Source organism: Apus apus, chromosome 7 (genome assembly GCF_020740795.1).
Source record: "Apus apus isolate bApuApu2 chromosome 7, bApuApu2.pri.cur, whole genome shotgun sequence".
NCBI lineage: Eukaryota > Metazoa > Chordata > Aves > Apodiformes > Apodidae > Apus > Apus apus.
In genome coordinates, this window is record NC_067288.1 from 28,949,827 (window position 1) to 28,964,661 (window position 14,835).

At 41.1% G+C, this 14,835-nt stretch overlaps 1 protein-coding gene across 5 annotated transcripts in view; it reads left to right on the top strand.

Moving 5' to 3' along the window:
• The window catches only part of PATJ (PATJ crumbs cell polarity complex component), a 150,482-nt gene that overhangs the window by 102,374 nt on the left and 33,273 nt on the right, over positions 1 to 14,835 (top strand). For all 5 annotated transcript variants that reach the window (XM_051625062.1, XM_051625064.1, XM_051625060.1 and 2 more), the window contains exons 29-33: positions 4,453 to 4,525; positions 8,357 to 8,449; positions 12,411 to 12,482; positions 12,982 to 13,099; positions 13,685 to 13,818. In XM_051625062.1, coding sequence (XP_051481022.1) covers positions 4,453 to 4,525; positions 8,357 to 8,449; positions 12,411 to 12,482; positions 12,982 to 13,099; positions 13,685 to 13,818 — 490 coding nt within the window. The remainder of the gene's footprint in view (positions 1 to 4,452; positions 4,526 to 8,356; positions 8,450 to 12,410; positions 12,483 to 12,981; positions 13,100 to 13,684; positions 13,819 to 14,835) is intronic.

Sequence of the window (14,835 nt, forward strand, 5' to 3'; positions counted from 1 at the left end):
AAGCTGTTATAAAATGATCTTTCAGTATTGATGAACTGCGTAGTCGCAGATAGTTTGGCAGGAGGTTCATCTCCCTTATTTAGACATCTAGAAGTCATCTGGATTTTTAGTGAACAATTGTCAGGAACCTCCAAAGAGCAATTCAGTTAATCCTGTCCTAAATTAAGGCATTTAGGTGCTGGGATGAATTGCCCTGCTGAGTGGAACTGGTTTGGGATTTGTCTTGATTTTGCACTGAGCACAGAGTAAGTTTGGACACTATTTTAGGCAAGGTGCTCTACTTTGGACCTCATTCACCTGCACCTCATTCAGCATGCTCGGCGAGGGTTTTCTTAGCATGACATGTCAGCAAGCTTGAGCTTGTACCACCACAAACCTGAGAGACTGTTGTGGCTTGGGTCTAACACAACAAAGAACCAGCCCCCTGGCTGCTCACTCACCCACACACACACTGTGGGACGGGGAGGACAAAGGCCAACTTAGAAACTTGTGGGTTGAGACGAGGACAAGGAGGGTTCACTCACCAATAATGGTCATGGGCAAAACAGACTCAACTTGGGGAAAAAAATAATTATTTAATTTATCACGGATCAAACGCATAGGGACAGAGACAACACAAAAAGCAGTGCTTAAATACTTCACCCCACCCCTCCTCTGTCCCGGGCTCAAATTACTTTGTTCCCCATTTCTCTCCCTCCTTCCCCCCCAGAGGGACAAGGGATGGGGTTTAGGATCATTTCACAGTCTGTTGTTTCCTGCTGCTCCTTCCTCCTCAGCGAGAAGGATTCCTCACAGTCTTCTGTTTCCCCACGGGCTTGTTCCCACGGGAGAGAGTCCTTCCCAAACCAATCCGCCATGAGTCCTTCCCCCAGGAGGTGCAGGAGCCGCTCCCAGTCACGGGCTGCTTCGGGAGCCACCCCCTCCCCTCGCCGAGGCTCTTCCCGGGCTGCACCCCCAGCCCACGGGCTGCAGCTCCGCGTCCGCCCCTCCTGCCGCCTCCAGGGCTGCTCCGGGCCCGGGGCGCAGCGGGGCGGCCGCCGTTTGCCGAGGGCTGCAGGGACTTCTGCGCTCGGGACTTTCGGCAGATCTTTCGTATGGTAATGACAGAGGCGCGTGGGTTGTCCCTCTCAGGGCTCTGGCCTTGGCCACCTGAGCTGGGGAAGCTTTTAGTGGCTTCGTACCGGAGCCACCCCTGGGGCCCCTCCCCCGCTAACCAAAACCCGCCAAACCAGCACCGAGGCGTGGGAGGAAGAAGAAAGGGAAACCCAAAAGCTCCTCAAAGGAAGGCAGATGAGGTTGATGACCCTGAATTTGGCTGAGGCTGTGGCTTCTGGTTACTGTCTCTAGACGATAACTTCCTGGATGCTTCATGGACCATTCCAGCTGTGTGTGCCATTCCTCGGAAGTGCCAGGCACAGCCTTCTGCCAGGCACAGCCTTCTGCCAGGCACAGCCTTCTGACAGGCACAGCCTTCTGACAGGCACAGCTTTCTGACAGGCACAGCCTTCTGCCAGGCACAGCAGGGCCTTGCAGGGCAGCCTGGCTGAGGCCCTGCAGCAGCACACAACTGGAGCTCCCCTTCAGGCCTACTTGCTGCAGCCTGGAATCCGTAATCCCTTTGTGTTTATAGTTGCATATTGCTCCCTTTAGGCTTCTTTTGTGCCAAGCGTTCACGGTGGTTAATTATTAGCCAATAATAACTACTTGTCTTTGCTTAAGCTGCACATCTCCCCCTTCATCAGAGGTGATGTTGTGTTAAATGGAGCAAACCGTCAGAAGTTCAGTAAGAAAGGACAGGGAATGTCTTCGTGTCCTGTTTAATCTAGAAAGGAAGTAAAATGGAGTATTGTATGGCAATCTAATCAAATAAATCTGAAAGGGTATGAGCTTTTCTAAAGCCTCAAGAGTCATCCTCTGCCACTTACATACTGCTTTGATCTTACTTCTGACCCCTTGGGATGAGGAAAGCTTTTTGTTTCTTCAGTGTGGAGTTGTAGTTCGGGAGGTTGGCACTAGCATTCTAACCTCCGAGTGGATCTAATTCCTGTTTTCTCTCAGAAACTCATCCTGAGAGGTTAGAAGCAATAAAAGTATTTGTGGGAGGAGTGATGAATTCCTTCCCTGTTCGGTTTATATGAAACTGATGAAACATAAACAGCTCTCTGGTGCAGCAGCTCAGCGAGGAGGTAGGCTGCTATCCCAGTGTCTTACAGAAGGCAGGCTGAGAGCTGGAGCAGGAGTGGTGGATGTTTATCATTTCTGCAGATAATGGGGGGGGAGCTTCTGAGCCTCCCTGCTGTATAAATTGCATGGTACGTTGCTTTGACCCTGTGAGTAGGAAGCTGTGTCTTGACTGTGAAGGGTTTAGACATCTTAACCTCGAGCAATATTGAGCACTGGTAACTGAGAGCAGCTTTCTTGGAGGTGGTTATGTAGCAGCTATTGGCAGATACGTTGAATGCTCTTTTGCAGTCACTGTAATTTGAATATGATGTTCAGACTTCTAAGCTGTCTGCTCTGGCATCAAAAGAAAACGATTGCTCCTTTTAGTTGTAAATAAATTCATGTTTCAGTTGAGGACTCTTATGGAAGTGGAGAGCAGAAAGAACAATTTATTATTAGATCTGTCACTTTAAAATATGTTCCCGCTTTGATTCTGCTTTGAAGCATTCTCGTTTGAAGCAGCATTAAAGTATTTAAATATGTACGAGTCCTAGCAGGGGGAGATTACAAGTTGTGACACTTTTTAACTTTGGGTTGTTTATGGTTTGCAGGGTTTTTTTCCAGGGAATTATTTTAAGTGGGGTTTTTTACTGCTTGGAATAAAAATGACCATCCATTTAAAACTGCATAAAAATATTTGGCCAGTGACTGGGAAGAAAGCATTTTGTGTTTATATGTGAAGTAGAAACTACTTTGTATAATTCATTATGCACTTTATGCGGTTCATGAAGCTTCTGTTTAGCAATTTTTAGAATGATCTTTCTTACAAAAGTACATTATTATTATTTTCAGGTTTGCTCCTGATTGCAAGGTATGCAGAAGTGGTGTTAGTTTTTATGTTGGTGGTGTTTCACGTAAACTATTGTCAGAAAAATCTCTACAGAGAAGTAAAAATTGTTGGGAGTATCAGACACCTTAAATTCATGGATTTATTCTTATAGATTAGAAAAGAAACATAATTAGATTGATGTCTCATGAAGATAACAGGAGCAAAAAGGTTGCCTAATATGCCTTACAGGGTAAAATGCACATGGAAATTGTGAAAAGCTTATGAAATTCATGGACTTGATTCTGTTTGTTCCTCAAACTTCTGACTTGGCCCCGTGCACCTGTGTTTTTGCATCGCTCTGGTTCTGATCTTTGGGTGGTTTCTGAGTCGTGCAAAGCTTTGAGCAGAGCCAAGAGGAGAAGCTGGGAGTACAAGAATGGAGCAGCACGGGACCAATTCCTTTGAAAAGTGTGGCTGTTTGGTTGAAGATAAGTAAATGAATTCACCAACCTTTCCCTGCAGGATTTATCATTTCAAATGCCTGTGACTAAATTTCCAATATGCTGCTCTGGTGAGAACTATGGATTTGCAGTGTTGTCTTTCAGTGATCAGGACATGCTGGCTTCATGTGTTTAACTCTTGAGGGATAAAAGTGGTTTGTTTTCTTTCAGGCATTTTTATAAAATGGTTTAAAACACATAGTAGTCTAATATTTTAATCCAGAAATTAAAGAGGAAAAAATTTGCTTGTTTTATGGTGACCTGGAAGGTAGCTAGGACCAGAAACCAAAGCCAGAAGACCCATTACATAAGATGTCATTTCCTTTAATCTCAAGTTCCATATCTACAGAGTTGTGGTGTTGCTGATTCTCATCTCAGTGAGTCGAGGCTGTGGAGAAACACTGAGTCTTTAGGAAAATGGGGTTTGCATCATAATTCTGGCTGTTCTGCAAGAGTTGTTCACTCTGAAAATACAGAGGTGCATCTACAGTTTTTGAAGCAACATTTGGAGTCTTCATACTTCTCAGATTTGCCTTTAACAATATAACTTATTTTACTTGTTCCCAAGAAAGGATCAGGAAGAAATTTTTCACCACGAGGGCAGTAAGGTGCTGGAACGAGTTGCTCAGGGAGGTTGTGGATGCCCCCTCCCTGGACGTGTTGAAGGGCAGGTTGGATGAGGCTTGTGCAGCCTGGTCTGGTGGGAGGTGTCCCTGCCCATGCAGGGGATTGGAACCTGATGATCTTTACGGTCCCTTCCAACCTTCACCATCCTATGATTCTGTGATGTTATCTGTTTGGAAGCCAAGAATACAAGTGCAGATGAAACGCTTTTGTAAGCTCTAACTTCTGCTAAGAAACAGTTCTTTTTTTTGTGTTAATAAGAATATTTTCTTAATGGGCAAAGCCAAATTTGGCCATTATGGTTAAGTGTGTAATATGTTGTTGTTTGTTTTACAGAAGTGAAGATGCAGTCAATCAGATGGCTGTTACTCCTTTCCCATTACCTTCCAGCTCCCACTCTTCTATTGAGGTGAGGTTTGTGGGTTGTTGTTTTTTCTTTAGGAATTGCTAAATTAGATAGATTAATCAGAGTTAGCAGTTCATTGTAAATTAGAGTACCTTGTCTAATTAAACCCTGAATCATAAAATGCATTGGATAGGAGCTTGACCTAATAGGCATATTTTCCCATCTCTTCTATTGATCTCATTGTTACTGAGAGGGCTGGCATGGCATTAATGACAGGTATTAAGCAGATTATTGCTGTACAGGATGAGGAAAAGTCTCCCAGTGACAACCTGGCTATCTCCTGTCCTGCTCCTTTTTTAGCTGGTTGGAGTAGTCCATGCCTGGAACATGGATATCCTTCTACAGAAGAGAAATGAGCATTTTTAAGGGGAAAGCTCCCACTTCCAAAGTTCTTTTTTCCTCCAGAATACCCTCTCATAAACATCCTTAAAAACAAATAGGGATAACCGTGTACATGATTTGCGTTACAAGAGTCCCTTGAGACAGTCCAGCCTCACTGAGAGCCCTGGTCCTGTGCCCCAACCTTGAGCGCTCTCATTCCCGCTCGTTTTCTTCCCGGAGGAACAGACGAGGGCTGTTTAAGCTCTAGTACATGGTGTTGTAGCATACAATCTTCCAATGCAAAAACTTCCTTTACGTCATCTCGCCAGTGTTTTTCTTCATTATAGTTGCTCTCTCAGCCCCAGTGTAGACTGATTGCTCTCTTGAGCACCATGAATCCCTGCAGTGTCACCACATTGTTACCATTTTGACATCTTGGTCTGGTGTAACTAAATTATCTAGATAAAGTACATGGTTAGCCTTGCTGTTGCTTTTTAATTCTATTTCTATTTGAGCTAATAAAGCAAAAAGATGTTTTGTAATTCAATTGGGATTTGGTCTAGCCTTGAATTGATGAATTCACATGCACTGAACTCCTGGTATTTCAATGAGCATTACTGTGATCCCACGGTAGGTAACGCTGGATGATTCTCCTCTTTGCATGCTTGCTGTTGCTTTCCAGATCATAATATCACTGGTGGCTACTTCTGTACAGGCACAGTGCTCTACAGTGCAAGAGCTGCTTAGTTCTTGTTTGGATCTGAACCGTTTTTGGATAGTGCTTTGGCATGTCCTCTCCTCCATAAAAGCAGCACGTCCCAGGTGCAGCTGGTGGATTGCAAAGCACTACAATTTACAGAGCCCAAGGTTGTTTTGGTTTTGTTTACTCTTTAATACCTGCATTTGTTCCCAGCTTTGTTTAATATTTGTGTCTTCAGGGTGAACCAGGAAGCTTTGTTTAGGCACATTCTGTGCTGTGGTCAAATGGCTGTAATTGAATTCTACCAGCACCTGGAAACCAAAGATCTCAACCTCACGTGCAGGGTTTGCCTTCAGCGGCAGATGCCTGTGAATTGAGTTTCATGCACTCATGACAGGCTCTTACTATTTATCCTGTGTCTGTTTTATTAGTAAATGCAGGTTTTTTACATTTAGAATCATAGAAAGCTTAAGGTTGGAAGGGACCTTAAAGATCATCAGGTTCCAAACCCCCTGCCATTAGCAGAGACACCTCCCACCAGACCAGGCTGCACAAAGTCTCATCCAACCTGAATTTGAACACCTCCAGGGAGGGGGTTTCCACAACCTCCCTGGGCAACCCAGTCCAGCACCTTCCTACCCTCATGGTGAAGAATTTCTTCCTGATGTCTAACCTAAATCTCCCCTCTTTCAATTTAAAACCACTAACCCTTGTGCTATCACTGCCACGTATGGTGAAAAGCCCCCCCCCCCGCAGCTTTCCTGTAGCCCCTTCAGGTACTGGAAGGTGCTCTAAGTTCTCCCCAGAGCTGAACAGCCCCAACTCACTCAGTCTGTCTTCCTAGCAGAGGTGCTCCAGCCCTTTGATCATCTTCGTGGCCCTTCTCTGGACCCTCTCCAACAGCTCCATGTCTTTCCTGTGCTGAGGGCTCCAGAGGAGTACACAGTACTCCAGGATTCTGCCTCACCAGAGCAGATTGAGGGGCAGAATCACCTCCCTCTCCCTAGTATATTTTTATTATATAAAATAATGTAACCAAAAGATACTGCTGCTGTATAGAAACGTACATTACATTACTTTGTCAGCTCTTCCTGTCTTTAAAGAAAGCAAAACAAAACTGACTGTGCATTATATCTTGAAATTATATATTCAAATATCAAATATTTAACATTGTGTGTTACACACACTGGACATAAAACTTGTCAGCTCACATTAAATAGCCTAACACAGTGCAACAGAACACCAGGGTGCCATAGTTACCATGTACTACTGTGTTAATTTTCTTCATCTTACCTTTTTCTCTTCATTAACGTGTTTTAATACGGAAAGTGATAAATGGTAAACATGCCTTAAAACAGGGCCTCACTTCATCACATGGAGTTACAGGATAGATAAGACTATGTTGTGCTGTACTACTGTGGGCAAGCCACCAGAATAAAAGTATATTAAATATTAATTACTGTAAAATGTCAGGTTTTAAAAAGTTGCATCAGAAATAAGATGTTTTGTTGCAATACTGAACAGAGTGAGCCTTGCAGGAGGGCAGAGGTACTTTACCCACTTAAGTGGCAGTTAAAACATTTGCATAATTCTCATTGTGCACTTAAATATGAAATGTCTAATGAATATTCAGAACTAATTTTGCTTCTAGGGCTGAAGATCTTGAAATTGTATTTGTTGCACAGAGTCCATTTTGCTTTACAAAAGAGCTCCAAATTTGGATCAAATCCTTAAATGTGTTAAAACTATTTTAAAATAAATCAAAATAATAGATAAAAAATAATTTTAGATTCAGGATCTGTTTGGTATAAAAAAGGGAAGGAGCATTAACACAATAAATTTTATATGTAACTAAATTATTGATACTCTAACCATTAAATGTTAACATTTTCCCTGAGAAGATGCAATTTCCTATCTATCTTATTTTTAATTTTCAGTATTGGAAGGACATGATTTTTCTTGCAAGCATGTGCTTCTTAAATATATACTAGTTAGTATCTAGAGAAAATACCAGAAAGTCTTGATCAAACAAGCTTTTCTACTTGGTATGGTGCTGTTCTTCGTTTCAAGGGCCATTCTTGTTTGGAATCTTCTACAGAAATAGGAAAACTTCATGCAGGAAACAGTTCTGGAGAACATCTTGGTGAAAATACTTACATCTTCTGGGCCATTACCTTCGTTTGCTGGCTCCTCAGTAGCTGTCAGTGAACCTCATTTGCAGTATTCCCACTGTAATATGCAGGAGAACCTGAATTCTGAGGCTACATTTGCACTTCAAGTTGAGGCTTGTGCTCTAGTGCTGGCTTTAAGCCTTCTGAGCTTGGTGGCCATGTGCGCCAACCAGAAGGAAGAGCATCAGCTTTACTGTTTTCTCCAGGATGGAGCACTTAGTCCTGCTTCTTCCAACCTGTTCAGATTGTATAAAGGAAACTGGGCATTCTTTAAGGTGCTGAACATGCCTGAGACTCTCCCTCCCAACAGAAATCTGGAGAAGGCTTCTTGGTACAAGCTCAGCAGCTTTCACAGTTGATAGGGATTAGTCTGGCCTTGTAAGTTGGCCCAGACCTGCCCCCAAGTGCTAGTATAGGACTACCTCATGATACTTCAGGCCAACCAAATGGTGACCAATGTCTGTCTTTTAAAACTTGTATCATTTACTTGTCTCCTGACAATTGTGGATCTTTACTTTTCCATGTTGCTACTTGTTTAGAAAAAGACAAAAGAAAAGCTATCTCTGTCTAATTTATTTTTTCTTTAGCTATTATGGGGGTTCACAGCTCTGTTTAAAAACTGTTATAATTCCTTTCTACCAGGACCATGGTGGCACTGAACCCACAAGCAATGAAGAAGACCCAAGTTTGGAAGTTGTCATGAAAAGCTTGACTGATGAAGAATCCAACAAAGCTGTAAGTGATTTAAAGTGATACTTAATGATGATCAGAGCTTAAAAACTGATTTGTTTTTTCAGTGCCTTTGTGTTGGAGTATTACAGCACACTTTGGTCAAATAATATCCAGCACATGTGAGAGCAGAATCAAGCTCTTAGCTTTACATTCATAGACTGTTTTCCTGAACTAAGCAGTCAGTATAATTTGTTAAAATATTGAGATAAAAGGTTTGATGTAGCAGTTTGACCCTCTCTTGAGTTCTTTCTCGATGAGGGGATTGAGTTTCCACTCTTGCCATCCATGTATGACAAACTTCAGAAAAAAACATGATCATTAAATCATATTCTTATTTATATTCATAGCTTCATAAATTCTAAGGCCAAAATGTCTATTATCATAATCTAGTCTTGCCTTCTGAATAGCACAGCTATAGAGTTACTCTCAGTAATTTTTACATCAAGCCAATAACTTCTGGTTTAATGTGGTGCTGTCAGTGTGCACTGTAATAAATACTGAACTTCTCATTGAAACAGATGGAGTTTTTTGTTGTTTAATATGTCAGGACTGTGTATTATCAGAAATCTGAAAGTCCTTCAGGGCACAACTCTAATCTCCTTTTTTTTTTTTTTGGACTCTATGTTAAAAGTTTAAAATGGAAAGCTACTAGACATGCTGAGAAGTGACTAACCTGGAGGTACATAAAATGTGCTGAAACAGGCTTTTTGTCCAACAGCCCACTCCTTTTTCAAGGAGTGCATGGGCTGAGACTTGCTGTGCATGCACAGTTTGTGTGAGCTGTCCTCAGCGAAGGAAACCTGATTTTGCTGGATTTTTTTCCTTAGATGTCATCTTCCTGCTCCATCATATCTTTTGCAAAGACTGTCCTCAGTTTTGCAAATATGAATTGAATATACATAATGTTCTATAGCTTGTAAGTATTTAATGAGCCAGTCTATGAACTCCCAAGAGTTCAATAGTGTTCAAGCATCAGAATTAACCACCCATGTAAAATGGAATGGTTTGTATTTCTAATGGATTACAAAACAGTTGGTCTGTTTGTATTTGGTAGCCTTGTGCAGAATCCTTCTTGGATGCACAGGAATATAAATGAATCAGAGTTTTGTTGTATGTATTTACAGGTGTAATTCACCTGGCTTTATTGCTGTTCGTGCTCAGCTTGACAAGAAACCTGAGGGATTACAAGGCAGTATGAAAAACTGCTCTGAGACTGAAGTGGATAAAAAGACTGTACAAAAATTAACTCTTGGTGTGTAGGATATTTGCTGTGCAGCTTTTTGAAACCTATTAGGGGGAACATGAGTTTAATGGAGTAAAAAATCTGCAGCAATCCAAGATGAGTGTGGAGGGAAGATGCCACTGGAAAAACAGGGAACCCAGAAATATTTTAGCAGTTTCTGTTCAAGCTTGAAGCAAGAAAGAAGGGAACTGTAGAGCTGAAGAGCAGAGGTTACAGTATTTTAGACTGAAAAGTGAAAAAAGTGTTGGTGGTAAGAGTTGTCCAGAACAGGACAATGGCAGGAAGGTGAGAGAAGACAAAGGCATGGATTTGTTGAGAGCCTGGAGGTGAGGAGCACATCAGAACAGCACTTGGCTTTTCTTTCCCACTGTTCATACCAAGTTATCTCATCTTTCCACTTCAGTTGTTCATGTAACAGCAACTGGCTGCTACAGTTTACTTTTTGTCTTGGGAATTCAAAAACACTTTATCCAACAGGCCAGTGTTATTATCCCTGCTGCAGCACAGAGGGGAAGCAACGTGCCCAGGGTCACTGGTGAGACCAGGAGGCGGTGAATGTGTCACTCTTCTGGCTGCTGTGTAGCCCTGCTTCGTTCAGCAGACACTTGCTCAGAGGTCACTCTCTGATTTTTCCATTAGATAAAGAGATGCTGAAAAGTTGAGGGCTAGGAGGTGGATTTAGAAAAATGCCTGTAGATCCACAGCAAAGTGCCTAGAGATGCAATTGCTCGTTCCATAATGCCTTCAGTTGGGCCAGGCCTTGGTCTAGAGGTGTAAATGGATGAAAAAGCAGGAAAAGCCATTTTCTTTGTCTGTTCAGAGTTTTCTTTCAATCAGGATTTTAAAACTAGATAGAAAAAATTTCTAAGTGGATCTTAATTTTGTAACTGCTGCTGGTTGTGATCAGTCCGCTCTGACCAGGAGGAAGTGGGTTTGAATTCATATGGGCATTATTAAGACTTGGACACTGCAGGGCAGCACAAGACAGGTCGTTATTTGAAGAAACGAGATTTCTCTTGCAGTCTTTTTAGTGACTGTTGAGGCAAAAGAAAACAGTGCCTTGTTTTTCATTGCGTGATGGTTGCTACTAGAGTCTCATGCTGCTTCACAATTGTTACTGAACTTCTCTGTCATATATAAGGAGAAATTAGGAAGGTGAAAGTTAACAAGTAAGATCAAGTTCACCGAGTAAATAAAAAGTATGTGCTTATCAGCAGAGATCTTCCACAAGTATGTACAGCTCAAAGCACAGGCAGAATGTCTCACTAAGTGGCAGCTGCAATAAATTAAAAAAATAAATCAAAATTTCACAAAATTCTCTTCTCATTTGTTGCTGGTAAGTTTGTCAGTCTCTACCAAAATACTTTCTGCTGTCACTTCATCACTTTAGAAAGTATAAAGTTATATAATAGACATCATTGCAGATTGGATGATAAGGGGTTGGGGGGAGAAAACTTTATTTCTGCAGTGGAGCCAGTGGAATTGTTAGGCAAAGTCTATGTGCTTATTAGCTGAGGTTTCAGGTGGCTTGATAGGAGGCTGTGGTTTTCTGGGGACTGTAATTTTCTTGCTTTTTCCATAAGGTGTAATTGGAAAATAATTGATATATGGGGCTTTGGGATGTTCTCAAAACTTCTAACTTTAGAAAGGTGAAAATGGCTTGAGCAGTTGCTGTGTGTGCTCTGGAGCACTTTGCATCCTTGGTGTCCTGGTAGAGCTTGGTTTTAATTCAGTGTTCTGTAGGTGGGATAATTAAACTAATGTTTGGTGTGTGAGAATGGATTAATTTTCCTTAAAAGATTTGAACTGGGAACGATAATCTGTCTTTACCATGAACAGAAAACAAGTCCGTGAAACATTGGTGAAGAAGGTCATAATAAAAATGCTTTTGGATGCATTTGAGGGAATTGAATTAAATTAAACCTGTTGGGTCACAGGCTTATGACAAATTCAATGCCTGAGGGACTGGGAATCATCCTTTGTTCAGGTACCTTAGCATAGTCTGAGTTAAATACAAAAAAGACTAGAGAGATTTGAAAGTGATGCTTGGTACTGGCTTGATGTGCAAGATGAAGTTTGAGATTTTAGTCACATATCAGAATGAAGAAAGGAAGTATGAAACAATTTTTCATTGCTCATTAAAGCAGTCTCTCATAAAATGACAAAGCAGTCTTCCCATTTCTCCCCTGACACCTCTGATAATACAGTGAGATCACCACTCTGTCTTCTTTCTTGTTATCCATTTGGCTAATAGCTACAGTTGGATCATTACAGCAGGCTCAGAGACAAATGCAGGAAAAAAATGCTGGGGAAAAAAAAAAGCCTGTGGGGCTTGGTATGAGTTAACATAATAAAACTCCAGGAAACAAGGCCAGTATTTTCAAGCTTGGTTACCTAAAATTTTATTTACGTATTTTTTAAAATATGTATGAATTGTCATCTGAATTAGAAGTTATTTTGAGATGCAGAATGTCTCTGTTGTCTTTTGAAGTTGATACTCGGCTTTTCTGAGTTTTTTTAACATGGAGTGAGATAGCTAATACTGTGATCAAAGTGGCCTAAGTTTGGCCAAGAGCTGACATGGAGAGGACACTGGAGCTGCCTGGAAGCAGTTGTAGAAGTAGGACACATCACTGTGTTTACCTACAATTATCAGTTTGAGTTTTGGAGGGCATTTTATTTAAGCTATTGTGACATTTTCTTTCTGTTTTGACTGTTTAGGATGTGAAATGTAAAGCTGACAAACCAGTGCTGGTGGATCAGCAGGAAGTGGAGGAGCAGCTCCCAGAAAATGTAAGTGTGGTTATGTTAACCCATTTTGGAGGGGTTCTGGGGGCTTGATCTAGTTGAAGATGGAGCGACTTATGGGGGCAAGGTTATTAACTGGGGAGATGTAAAAATCATTTTCCTGGGGGGGAAACTTAAAAAATTACTTGCTTCTCTTTAATTATATGGAAATAGTCACACGGGCTAATGTTCTTTGCTGTTTAAAAGTGGAAAAAAAAACCAAAACAAACAAAAACAAACAACCCACATTATTTGGTAAAAGAGGTACAACTAAGAAAGGTGAAGTCCTGTCCCTACTTCCTTCATGAGCCTTTATGGAAGCACAGTTACCCACTCATCCTGATTTTCAATTTATTTCTGAAGAGAATGTTTTCAGATCATCTGTGCTTATTACTTGTTTCCCTTCTATTGACCCAGTGGATTTAATAAGGTACAGTAATACTGATGATGTCCACATAACATGCCTTTTTGCTACTGATCTGTTTTGCTTCTGCTTTGCTTTTAGGTCCTCAACCAGATCAAACAATCCAAAACTGCAACAAAAGTACCAGTCAACTTACAGGACATACCCATGGTGTCAGCACCTACTTATCTTTCACCAGAGGCAGGAGTCACCAGCCGTAGTATGAACCAGTTATTTTTTCCACCAATATAATATATATTTACTACCCTAACCCAATTTTGATCTTTTTTTTTTTTTCTCCAGATAGCTTTTACTGAGATTTTTTCTTTGAACATCAAATGGCCTGTTCAAGTTATTTTATAGTATTTGTGTTTTTCTCTCATTTTGTGAATCTTGAGAGCTTGAAAATGTCTCTGCTTGTTTTTCTTGACTTTTACATACAAAGGCATTGTTCCTCCTTTTAATTAAAATAAAAACAGAAGGAAAGGCAATCTGGGACATCCTATCCATTCCACAATGCTGGGACGTGGCCTTTATTGTCCTCAGTGGAATAACACACCTTGCTATCATGATCTGGACTGTATAACTGAATTAAATGTCCTCCCAGTCATTTGCTCTGAACCTTCACTCCCAGACCTCTGAAGTTGTTCTGATTTAGAGACTTCAGAATTGACTTGGAGTCATAGTTCAATTTAGATTTGTAAAGGTGAAGAACAAAATACAGGAGCTTAAGTAGTTGCTCTGATGTGATTCCTTTGGTGGTTTTAATTTTCTCATTGAATTATTTACTTTTTCATGTTCTTAGGCATCTTTCCACCTGCATTGCCTGTGGATCCAGCGACATGTCCTATAGTTCCAGGGCAGGAGATGACTATAGAGATATCTAAAGGTCGGTCAGGTCTGGGACTCAGCATCGTTGGGGGGAAGGACACTCCACTGGTGAGTTTCTGTTAAGCTAATATTTACTGTCTCTGTTTGAGAATAAGAGACAAAGAAAATGTAGAAACTAATAAGGCTATTAATCTATGTTTGCTCTAATTAATTATGCAGTACAGGGAGCAGACACCAGCAACTACAGTCTCCAATCACAAATTAATAATTTTGCCTTGTATCAGATCAGTTAGTTTCTGTTCCTCAGTTGTGTTTCCACAGTGCTGTCTGCTATGCTCAGAGTTTACAAATATGTATTCTTTTTCTGACTATTGTGAATTCAGCAAGTAAGTTACCAGAATGGTTGAACTGGAAATTTATGTCCCAGAGGTAGAGCTACTTCAGCAAGCTGAACAATTCTGTCTTGAGAGCATAAATGCTTAGTAGCTGTTCAAACAAACTGAGTTACCTCCCTGCCAGCAAAAGCCCTTGCTGAGCAGATGTAAACCAAAGTGAGGGGTTTTTTTTTCTGTGTCTTTTTGCTTAATCTTGCACTTGGCTATGCTGTTTATTAAGAAAAAATATCTTCAGCTAAATTAAAATATATCAGCTAAAGCGTAAACTCAGCAAGTTAGTTAAGCTAAACCCTTCTCTGTCCCTGCAGCTGTGGTTCCCACTCCACTTTCCGTTTAAGAGATGAGATGTTAAAGCATAACAGAATGTCAGAGTGTTTCTTTTAAATGTCACGTTCAGTTCTTTCAGTAAACAAGTCTGCTGCAGAGGTGTCTTTACTGGCTTCTCCTGAATCCCCTGCTGCAGAGACACGCAAAGCAATAGAGCTGCTCTGTTACATGCAGTTGTTCCCAAAAATCTCATGGTGGTGCCTCATTAAGCAGTGAAGTGCTGTGAGAGGCAGCAGCCTCAGGAAGCTGCTGTGTAGTAATCCTTTTCCAGACCAAGAAAAAAGAAGGAGAAAAAAAAGAAAGAGAAGGAAGTTGAAAGGAAAAAGAAAACTTTGTTTTGCAAAGTGTAGGCTATATATTTTACAGTATTAAAGCTGAAATTGGAAAAGGTTCAGCTTTTGAT